At 40.0% G+C, this 12,021-nt stretch overlaps 1 protein-coding gene across 1 annotated transcript; it reads left to right on the top strand.

Moving 5' to 3' along the window:
• Positions 1 to 1,799: 1,799 nt before the first annotated feature.
• On the top strand, positions 1,800 to 8,312 carry LOC134287450 (uncharacterized). The gene is made up of 4 exons (XM_062849277.1): positions 1,800 to 2,493; positions 6,436 to 7,005; positions 7,073 to 7,380; positions 7,548 to 8,312. The coding sequence occupies exons 1-4, from the start codon at positions 1,902 to 1,904 to the stop codon at positions 8,025 to 8,027; spliced, it is 1,950 nt and encodes a 649-aa protein (XP_062705261.1). The 5' UTR covers positions 1,800 to 1,901; the 3' UTR covers positions 8,028 to 8,312.
• Positions 8,313 to 12,021: the final 3,709 nt, after the last annotated feature.

Consider the following 12,021-nt stretch of genomic DNA (forward strand, 5'->3'; position numbering starts at 1 on the left):
TTAAAGACATTGGCTCGGACATTTCATTATTCTTGCGGCTCCCTCCTTCGGGTTGAAAAGCCGGGAAATCTTCCTCCATTGGTCAGCGTTTGCACTGCTAACACCTAAAAATCACCGCCCTGCCACAGAACACTTTTTCACTTCACTTTTTCCACTCTACTCCAGGTCAGGATGGCCGCCCTCGTTGAGTAGCTGATACTGGTGGGGAGTGAGACATCTAAATATCTTAGAATTTGCTCTTTAAAATCTATCGATTTGTATCACCCCAGCATACCCATAAAGCTTCGAATTCATCTTCTGGTTCTCACTGGAATTCACCTAAGATCAGTGAATCCAAAATCGCACACACTTAAATGATAATGACAATATCCTTACTTTTAAATGTTGGGACAAAAAATTATGTATCTTTATCGTTGTTGCGTCCACTACACAATAATGATAAATTGCTTTGCGATACAATCACGACAATGTTGTATCGTCACAACGACATGTTTCTTGAGCAAGCGACATTAAACTATATGCAACAAAATTAAATCCGATCATGTGACATACATGCCCCACCCAGAGAGAGAGGCATTTCTCTAATTCTTATGTGTTGTCGCGTGACGCATGTGCTGTGCTTGTCAACTTCAAACATTACATTGCGAACATTTCAAAAGGTCATATCTACAAAAGCGACAGTCTTTCAATATCCCGTTTTTTTCTTGTTAATTTTGCTTACTAATTCGGATTTTTATGTTACAATATATAAATATAATTCGATAATTCGATATGTACTGTATAACTAAGCTAAATCATTACATTGACGTTGTTAAATTTTTGTGTAGAAAAAGATAACAAAAATTGTTTTTGAGGATAGTACCTATTCAAATGCTCGCGAGTGTTTCTGCAAAAAGTTCTGACAGGTTCGACTAAGTAGAAGTGATCACCGGTATAAGTCGTTCTAGAAAGTACCGTAATCCGGGGTAACATTGATCAGAATTTTCGATCTTTCTTGAATAATTCTTTTGTTAAAGCAAACGTTACATGTTTTATATTTTTAAAACAGGTACTGGTCCTCTGAGTATGTGTTAAGCTACTCGAAAAAGTATTATAAAACTTTAAATCATGTTGAAATAGACTTTTTAATCTAATTTTTGATTTTGTTGATTTGGGGTAACATTGATCATGTCAGAGATCAATATTCGTTTGTGTTGAAAATACCCTTACTTACTAAATTCGGGGTCGCTGATTTCGAATATGTTGTTCAAATTCTTACAAGTTTTGCACTTTTTGAGTTATTTCAGGATTAAAATCCTCCAATCCGCGAATAACACCTAAAGGTAGGCAATGGCTAAAGGAATTTGATTGAATTGATATCCCACTTCTAATAAATCGTATATTTTATTGAAAAATAGTATTCTCATAAAAGTTTCGGTGATTAAATCCAACTCTAGGATATCATATTGAAGTAACACAGTGATTTCGAACCTCATATTGTATCTAGTATTCATGCCATGCATGATTTTTTGGCAATGTATCTCATTGCGTTACGAAACACACTTATGGAAAAATCGATTTATTTCATTGTTTATGAAATTCAATTATAGTGTATTACATGTCATTCGATAGCTAAATAATGGCAGATTACGATATACCATTCGATAGCAGAAACGGATTCAATGTAAAATGCTTGTTTGAACATTTCATGAGGGCGGTCAATCCGATCAATGTTACCCCGCTGATCAATGATACCCCGTTTTACGGTACATACAAACCGTAATGAATTAATCGGTCGCCGGTCGCGAGAACAAGGAAAATTTATCGGAAAAGGTGCGGTGTGTGTTCCGGACGGAAGCGGGCGGACCAAGTGCGGTTTGGTCACCGGTTAAAGTCGTTCGAGAAAGTATAAACAAAGCGCAATGAATTTGTCTATCGTCGGTCGCGAGAACAAGGAAAATGTATCCGAAAAAGTGCGGAGTGTGTTCCGAACGGAAGCGGGCGGACTCAAGTGCGGTTTGGGCGAGAACTGCCAATTTCGTCCAAAAAACTTCATTCTGACCAACTGCCTGCGGCACATCCAAAACATACATCCCGCGAGCTACAATGTTTTGAAACTCGGAAAGCAGATCCCGGAAGAGAAGATCGCGGAGCGAGGGAAAAAGCGCCCAAAAGGTGAAGAAGTTGTGACGGCACGGGTATCAAAACGGAAAGTGGTGGGAGGATTAATAAAAATTGTAACGTGCCACGACGCACCATTCAGTGCAGTGGAGTGGGAGGGAATCAGGGATATTGTGGACCCTTTGCTCAGTGCACTTAATTTAACGATAAATAAACAAAACATTGCTTCTTATGTGAAGGACGCGAGCAATGTCATTGACGGGTTCATTTCCGAAGAAACAAAGGATTCGATGCTTAGTCTAAAGTTAGACACCACCTCGAAAATGAACAGGAGCGTCATGGCAGTGAGTGTACAATATTACAAGGATCTGCAGCTTGTGAGAAGATCTCTCGGTAAGTCAATTTTAATTAGATTCTATCTCTTCCTTCTTGGCGCAACGTACCCACTGGAACAAAGCTTGCTTCTCAGCTACCATAGGTTACTAAAAGGCTTCTCAATGATTGTTTTGCATATGTATATCTCTCCTGATGCCTAAGGAAGTCTTTGAAATTCCCATTACGGAAAAGTTCCAGCATCGAACAAGAATCGAACCCGTCACCCTTAGGTCATGCTGAATGGTCCACTGCACAAATTCATGCTGGCCTGTTTTCTTTTACAGAAAATTTGACGTTTGAGAGGTGCCGACACCGCTCAAACGTCAAATTTCGTGTGAGAGTAAGCAGGCCAGAATAAATTCGTGCAGTACTCTGTATGTCAGAACTCCGTCCCACCATGATCTCGTCGATTGCAAAGAGAAACAGTAGCGGTGCTAGTATACATCCTTACCTCACACTTGCAACTACCCGGCTGGGGTTGGACAAAACGTCGGTATGCAGTATGTCTCGTTAAAGCCCCGTACTGCGTATCGATGAGATTGACCATTTTATCCGGAACTCCTTTGCGTCTCAGGGCGCCCCACAGATTTTCGTGGTTTAGGCGATCGACAGCTTTTTCGTAATCGATGAATACCACATAGAGGGACTCTTGGAATTCGTTAACCTGCTCCAGTATGATACGGAGCGTGACTCCGGAATCCTGTCTGCTGCCGCCGGTGAGTCGCGTCTAGTTTCTCCTGTATCCGGTTAAGGATAACTTTACACAGAACTTCGGGAACAATACATAGTAGCATGGTGCCACGCCACTTGTTGCACACAGTCAGATCCCCCTTTTTGGGAACCTTCAGTAAGACGCCCTGCATCCAGTCAGCCGGAAAAGTCTTCGTGTCCCAGATATTACAGAATTGGGTTTTTAAATTAAGAAAAATGTATTGATTTTTTGATTTTATGCGAAAGAGCACCTTTTTCAGAACCACCATAATTTTTGTCAGATTTTTAGAACTTTATTTTGGTACCTAAAATCGATTTCGAAGAGATTTTTCAAAATCACCTTTTGACAGCTGGTCAACTGCTTGACAGCTCCGCCCAGTACAAAATGCGACGAGGGGTGATTCGACAAATCGCTCCCATACAAACTTCAAACTGTTTTTTAAACAGGTTCCCGGGTACCAAAATTCATTAAAATTTGGATTTCGGCTCAGTTTGACATGCAGATTTAGAATATGGACTAATCTCAACCCCGGGGGCTTTGTTGGACTTCATGCTTCGTATGGCTGTTTCAATTTCTTGAGTGCCTCATAGATGACACAGATGAGGTCACCCGTGAGCCGTACCCTAGGTGGTTTATGCCGAGATGATGATTCGTCTGACGTAGAAACTACAAAAAGTATCAATAAAGGCATTCTACTGGTTCCACTGGTGTCCACTGCTCTTCTATGCTGCCACCTTCCGGAACATTCACTAATCGGGTTCCAAGTTCGTCAACGAACGATCTCTTCAGAACTGGATCTTCTAGCCACCGTGTGTTGAATCGTCGTCCTAGTATTTCCTTCTGCCATTGAATGCGGGCAATAGGGAGCCGGATCTCGCCGATTTGAAGGTGATGATCAGACGCGATATCGGCGCTGCGTTTAGTTCGGACATCAAGGCTCCGTCTCCATTTTCGACTGATGCCGATATGGTTTTCAGTATGTCCATCACGAGAGACCCACGTGACTTTATACACTTCAAGCATAACTTTTCAATCCGACGTAACTCGAGAATGTAAACAAATCCGGGTTTACTGCTGCATGCATGATTCATAAAGCAAATTAAAGAATCCACATCACTGTTTGATGATTTATTGCTTAATTTGTTTAACTAAGCATATTTTTCGAAACGACGTATCTAACTATATTGATGTTTACAACTTTACTGATAGATACACCGTTTTGATATATGAGAAAACCAAACGACGAATCTAGTCAAAATCAAAAGTAACAGATACACCAAACTGGCACCATACAAAAGCAACGTATCTGGCATGACGTATCTCTAACCAACTCGGTGTATGTGTATTGTTGTCAAAATTCATTGTGAAAATGATATGGAATGAGTAGGTTTTGTTTCTTACCTAGTGCAAGCTATATCCCTGGTGATGTTAAGCACGAAAAAACTTATGAAAAGTCTTTTTTATAAAAAACTATTTTAGTGAAATGGTCGTCAACATTGACCATGAATTTACTCAGATCAGTGAAAAAGTTAGATACGTCGATTTGAAAAATTATGCTTGACTTGTCGATGGGGGAAGCACGAGCCCCCCAATCACCAGGCCCAGACCCTCTGGACGTACCTCCTCAATCTAGCAGAAGCCAGAAGCCCAAAAGGTGCCCAGGCTACCAGCTAATTTTTAGCTCGCGGTCTTTGTCATCGACTGACCCGTGGAAGTTAGGGACTTGTGAGGACCACAGCTATGTTGGACGCTCTCACCGTTTTGCAGCCCAAGACCAAGTATACTACAAATTTAAGGCATTCTTGAAAAATCCTAGAAATATTTCCTGAGTGTCCCAACCCAATTAATAAACCAGAAAAATTCAAGTAAATCAGTAAATATATATCTTAGAAGGTCAGCGGTTAAACAGTTTATCTTCATTCAGGAATACATTTTTGATATGATGTTATGAATTTTACCAAATATGACTCTGCAAATGCCGTTATAATTAAAAAAGAAAAAACGCATCAGAGACAAACTTCGATCGTTTGCGGTTCCAGTTCATTCACGAACGTGAAATGATTTATGCGAGTAGGGTTTCGAACTACTTGGGCATCCGCGTCAATTCCCGGCAGCTCACAGCAAAACAAATCAAAATATCACTTGCCGGCTAAGTATAAAAATAAAGAATGATAAAAATCAAGAATGAGTTCAACAAAAAGAAACAGAAATACGGCTTATTCAAATGCTTATTGGTTTCCTGGGAAGTCATAGCATACTGTACTTCAAAAGGCCTTCCGCTAATTGTTGGCAGTGATGCTAATGCTCACCATATCATCTGGGACAGCTCAGACATTAACTTGAGAGGCTCCAGATGATAGAGTACTTAAGTAGTACAGATCTTGGATTACTTAACATAGACAACTGCCCAACCTTCATGGTATCTGATAGAAAGGAAGTGTTAGACATAACGCTTTGCTCTAGTAGAATTAGTCACGAGTTGACTAATTGGCATGTGCTAAGGGCAAGACAGTAACAACGAGAGTAACTCTGTTATCAAAATGATGCTCAGAATTCCTCTATATTGCTATGGATCACTCTGGTTTTCCCGAAGTGATGCCTGATACCGGTGGAAAATCGAGCAGTCTTGCCCGATGGGCATGTGTCATGTGAAGAATTTTTATCTGACGATCGTTACATCTGAATGTTACTTCGCAAACTTTGCGTTTCAGGAATCCCCGGTCAACCAAGTGGGATCTCTTTATTGATTTAATTGCGGACAAATTCCATGGATACTCACCATCCATTGGCACTACAAGTGAGTTAGATGATGCAGTTAATACAACAACGACTTTCATCATGGAAACTTTTGAAGAAGCTTGCCCTCTGCGGTCTGTGAAGACTACAAGAGGAACCCGTTGGTGGAACTCTGATCTAGCGAAGCTCAGGAAACAATGTAGAAAGAGTTGTAACAGACGACGTTCGGCTGGTTCGGAGGCTTTCAGGTCGACTCGCAAGGCCTACAAGAAAGCTTTCCGGTCTGCTGAACGATCCGGCTGAAAAAAAAACCTTTGTACAAATGTTTTCAGTTCGAGTGAACTTTCATTGACAACAATCAGCACGAATTGTAATTCCTTAGGCTTCGACTCAAATTTCATAAGTTTTCTTAGCGCATCATATCTGTTTTCCCCAAGGCTTATTTGTTACTACTCTTGACTGTGCTACATTTTTTAAGGAACTACATTTTTTTAATTTTCATTTCATTATAGGAATCATTGAGCTGTACGAGAAACATACCGCTCAATATCTGAAAGAAAAGGTTGAAGAGCTGCTGGACAAATTTGGTATAAAGCGCTGGCAAATATACTCCGTTACGGTAGATAATGGAAGAAATGTTGTCAAATCTGTCGATCTTCTGGGCGAAACCGCATGTAAAGATCCAGATGATAGCGAAAGCAGCCCTGATGTACAGGATAATTCAGATGAAAATGCAGAAGACGACAACGCATTTTTCCACTGCGAGAAAATCACCGAGGAATACCAACAAACGTTAAGTGAGCATAAAGTCGACTGCATACGCTGCGGAGCGCACACCATAAACCTTGTGGTGAACGACGTGACTCGGGAATCCGAAGAGAACGATGAATCGCTCAAGCATATTATAAAAATTGTGAAAATGTGCCGAAAAGGAAAATACAAGCAAGCATTCAAGTTCTCTAAGACCCCGATACCGAACTCGCCAAACAAGACCAGATGGAATGCTGTGTATATGATGATATACGTGCTCTTGAAGTACAAGGAATTCTACTCTAATATCGGTTTGCAGTATGATGAGCTTGGTAAGCTACTTTTTTTTCATAGTTTGCTTAGAGATTTTTTTTACCTTTTTTGTAAATTTTGTTGCAGACCTTTCACACTGCTGGCAATTCATGGAAGAATATCGCGAAGCTTTCTACCCGCTGTACTTAGCATCGTTAATATCACAGCAAGAGGAATGCCCAATAAGCCAGTTCCATTTGGAGTGGCTGAAGGCGTACGGTCAAGTGAAAGCGTTGAAGTCAAATCGATTCAGAGATAACATACTGCTGTCGATGGACAAGAGACAAAAAACTCTGATGGAACCCATCGCCTACAGGGCCGCTTTATACATGGATCCTCGGTTCATGTATAGTGGATCTGAGCTGTTCAAGCGCGAGGAAAAGGCAGAAATCGTGGTAAGTAACCAATGCACGTGTTCACTCGTTTGACTTCTGAGCGGAACCATGTTATCAAGGACGCCATGGAAATAGGTTCGTTTTCTGTAAACATGGCTCTGCTGAAACGTTTTGTTTTATAAAACAAAAAAATTTACAAAAAAAAAAAATGTTTCCTAATTTTACAGAAATATCTCGTCAAATTGTGGAACAACATCAACGTTAACAGGCCTGAAACCAGCACTGTAGATGATAACCAGGACACAGCGGTATCGAACAACTCGTTTGACATCAACGATTATTTCACGCAGTTGTTTGGGGAAGGCACTTCTACTCGCTCATCGAAACCTACTTCACTGGAAGAAAAATTGCTGCAAATACAATGCCAAGACCGCGTCAACCCCGCGGAGCAATTTAACATAATCCATTACTGGTATGCGCAAAGAGTTCACGAGGAACGACTGTGGAAACTAGCCAAAGTTGTTTACGCCGCAGCTTCTACGCAAGCAGCTGTTGAACGAGATTTCTCCGCGTACAACAGAATATTCACAAACCTGCGAAATCGTCTAGCTGGTGACACTATTGAACACGTACTGAAAGTTAAATTGAACAAGGACCTGATCGAGCCTACCATTCGCGAGATAATTCAATCGCAACCTGCCAACTGAATTCAGATTTCCATCGTTTTTTTTTTATTATTATTGACCATGCTGTTACGTTTTAGGTTCAACGCGCCTATGTTTGACTACTATTCGATGAAATAAAGGATGTGATACATCGCATTATTTTAATTACACTTTACAATTACATTTTTACTTCTAGTATCATACGGGAATTACTGCCGTAGTTTCGAATAGGATGGATTTGGGTGGGAGTGTAGGATTACTATAATCAATTATCAATTTGATTTGTGCATCCGAGGCGCAATACACCGCACTATGCGTGACGTTATCGCGCCGTTATGTCCGACGCATGGTTTGGTAGATAGGCTCAGTGTACCAGTTATGGCTATAGTACCTCAAATTCGCCATAGTTGATTTTCAATCTTTAAAGATACAAATCAACAAGAAAAATTTCGTGAACAACAGATTACGATCACAAAAGATGATTGCAATCATTCAAACTTCACAAACTTCAAATTATGGTAAAAATAAATCATTTTCCTAAACTTTTCGGCCTCCTTGCACCCTATTTCGCCATAGTGTACCAGTTATGACAAATCCCATAAGGAATGCATGTAAATAGTGCGAAGTGGAACCCAAATTAACAAATGTATCCATAACTGGTACAGGGTTCCTATCATTGGCACAAGCCGTAATAAATAATAAAAGTAGTTTTGGTTCCGTTTTTATATTTTTCCTGTAAAGTATGAAAACTAATCAATCATTTGACTTATTGTTTACATTCGCCGGTCTTCTTCTTATTTTTGTAGAAATAGTTTTTCTTAGGTAGTGCGATAACTGGTACAAGCACCCTAAATAGATTTTCGCGACTTGGATTTTCGGTCCGATTTCGACCGAATTGATAATAATGCCAGTGGACCATATAGGGTAACCTGGGGTAATGCGCACCCCCGGGGCAAAACGCCCTCACGCTATTTCATTATATAAGTGAAGTTCCATTCGATTCAAGCAAACTAGACGTAAAACTGAGCCGGACAAGCTCAAGAATGCAAAGAATATTCGAATGGAAAGCGTGGAAAACGATGATTTTCCACATTTGGAAAGATTATCTAATTTGAAGCGCACGCAATTTAAGCAATTGCGCGCTGATTATATGGAATCAACCTAGTATAACTACCATCCGCCTCCTACTCCTTTCATTTGCTGCCGTAAGTAGTAAAATGGAGCCGCCTGGTATCTCATTAGAATTCAAAGCGGAAAATGCCAGAGGTCGTATTGCCCCACCTCAAGGTGCGTTTTGCCCCCAACAGTTTTTCAGCACCCAAAACGAAACACTTTTTTAAATTGTTAATTTGATTCGATAAAATTGATATCACGCGTACCAAATGCTGGCATCTCTTAGCCAAATAGGTAATAGTAGTTTACGCAACAAGGTGCAGAATGAGGATTTTTACAGCACGAGTCGTACATTTATCCAACGAGGCTTGCCGAGTTGGATAATTACGATGACGTTTTTTGCAATTTCATAAATTACTACTTGAGGCAAGACTTGAGGATATTTTTAAACAAAACTTTTTCATCAAACTCCACACTGATGTTCAGAGCCATGTTTAAGAAAGTGTGATCATAGCAGGTTATGCTGTGCACTTGTCACAAATTTTCAAACCTGCGTCCAGACAGCATGAAGAAGTTCATCAAAACTGAAAACAGTGCTGTAATGGTTCATTACGCAACGCAAATCAGTGCTGTAATGAACCACCCTAATAAACCAACACAATAAACGGACCGTAATGTAGATGGTTCAACAATACCGCATACTGTTCGAATTGTATACCGAATGGGTGGTTAAGCATATCTTATGGTTATCGTTTATGCGGGCATTACCGCACTGCTAATTTGATGTGGGAAAGTAGGCCTTTTCCTGTCAGATTTGCGTGAGGGAAAACAGCCTATTACGATGAGAAATTGCAAAAACTAACTTTCAAAACGCAAGACACCCATAAAATCATCCTAGTTTTAGCTCTAGGGCCACGTTTGCTTAGGGGGTGCATATTACCCCACCTTCCCCTACACTGAAATTCGAAGAAACATGCCTAGATTTATCATCATTAATCTTCCTAGTGCATCACGCTGGGAACAACTACAACTCGATGGCGTAATACGATTTGGGTCGAAATTGATCCTAATGCACAAGGAGGGTTAAAAATAGTTACAAACTGTTCACATGCTTATTTTCAATCAATATTTTGGGAAAATAATGTGAAAAAATAAAAGAATACGGAATTATCTGGGCAGTTTTCCTCTAAATCATTCACACTACCAGAGACTGCACGTGTTCAAAAAAAACTTAAATGGAAGAAATCTGACTGAGTTATAACGAAGTGCTGCCTGAAGTAAGTTTTCCTGTCCAAATGGTTTCACGCCATACTTGTTTTTTTTTTAATAAAAGCTCACCAAAATAGAAGCACTGTGCAAGCTTTCTTTTCATATTCCTATTTTTCTGGAATAAAATAGATACATATATGAGGGACCCAAATGCAAGGGGTGTCGTCGTCGTCGATTTTGAGTTGAAATAAAAAGAACGGAATCAATAGGTGCCGTAACCGCTTGTTTTCGAATAGGATGAATGAGATTATGCATGGATTATAGACACTATAGATTCCATAGACTCGTGGAGATATGGTTGAGCAATACGATTTTAGTGTGTTTTACCGTGAATTTAGTGTACCCAGCAAATATGATGTCACGTAATCCATTATCACTATTGGAATCGTGACGTCATGCTCGTTTTGCTACGCGAACTGACAGTTCTTTTGGCTACAGTTGTCTTCGCCTCCGCGAGTCTATGGAATCTATAGTGTCTATAGCGTGGATGCGTGATACTATTCATGGTACTCAGACCCTATGAGACATATTTTCTCAAAGAATAGTTTGCTTCTTTATTGATGAAATACTTTGGTTTCACAGCTGATATGAAATTGATTAGTAAAAAATGCCGCTAGAGATAGCAATAGGCTCAGTAACTATTTATGGCCAAAACTACCAATAGGTCTGAATTCGTACTTCTTCCCTATCGATCTTCTACGTCCAAACTGGTATTGTGTTAACATAGCTTTCAGTTTCATAATGCAATGCACAAGATTGATTACAAAGCAAATTACACTTCTCTAGCACTCAATGATGTTACTTTCGATTCTAAGTATCAATGAACCTTCAGAGCTTTTCTGGCGTACTGTCGTGTACAGCATAGTTGTTCCATGTTCTATGGGAATCCCTATTAACATGGACAACTATGCTGCACACGGCAGCGTATACCTGGCAACTATGAACATCGTATGACCTAAGACTGATAGGACAGCGTAGCATATGCTGATCATTGGGTTTGGAGCATGATGAATAAAGCCATGGTCCTTGGCAAATTTCCACACCTTCATAGGTCTCATTTCTGCGATTCATATCGGATACCACAATTCACAAAGGATCCTACGGGAGCATTCAATAAGTTTCGTCGATAAACCCAAATCTAATACTTGTATTCGGAGGCAACTGATCAGCTACCTAAGAATCTGCACCTGGGGGAATCACAATCAATTAAACGAAAATTATTTTATATGAAGAATGAATGATTAAAGCATCTTACCTTCTTGTCGAAGCACGTAAATACCGTTCAAAAACGAAGTAATATGCTCTCAAATCAGTATTTTTGCAGCTGATAATTACTGTTTATCCCTTCCGTGAAAATTTGAGACAATGTTTTGTTGCTATCGGTAGTGTATTGCAAGAATGACAATATAATGTCTTGTCACTTAAGCTTCAAGACATGTGTGTTGCAACATGAGAGCGTGTTGCGACATAATCCACCAAAAAATAATCTCTCTCCGTGACCGAAGTGACATTTGTTGTTGCCGTCATCTTTTTTGTTGCACTTCATGCAAGTTGTAATTCATCATTGTTGTAGTGCGCAGGCACAACGGGAAACTCACTCTTGATTTTTATCGTTTGTTTTCGGGCTAAAAAAGTGACAATTTGATTCACTGCC

The sequence above is a fragment of the Aedes albopictus genome, chromosome 2 (assembly GCF_035046485.1).
Source record: "Aedes albopictus strain Foshan chromosome 2, AalbF5, whole genome shotgun sequence".
In the NCBI taxonomy this organism is placed as follows: domain Eukaryota; kingdom Metazoa; phylum Arthropoda; class Insecta; order Diptera; family Culicidae; genus Aedes; species Aedes albopictus.

Bases quoted from the DNA above. Each gene is read 5' to 3' on its own strand.
- LOC134287450 (XM_062849277.1), top strand. From the start codon at position 1,902: ATGAATTTGTCTATCGTCGGTCGCGAGAACAAGGAAAATGTATCCGAA. The intron at 7,006-7,072 runs GTAAGCTACTTT...ATTTTGTTGCAG, and splicing joins TTTGCAGTATGATGAGCTTG to ACCTTTCACACTGCTGGCAA. The intron at 7,381-7,547 runs GTAAGTAACCAA...CTAATTTTACAG, and splicing joins AGGAAAAGGCAGAAATCGTG to AAATATCTCGTCAAATTGTG.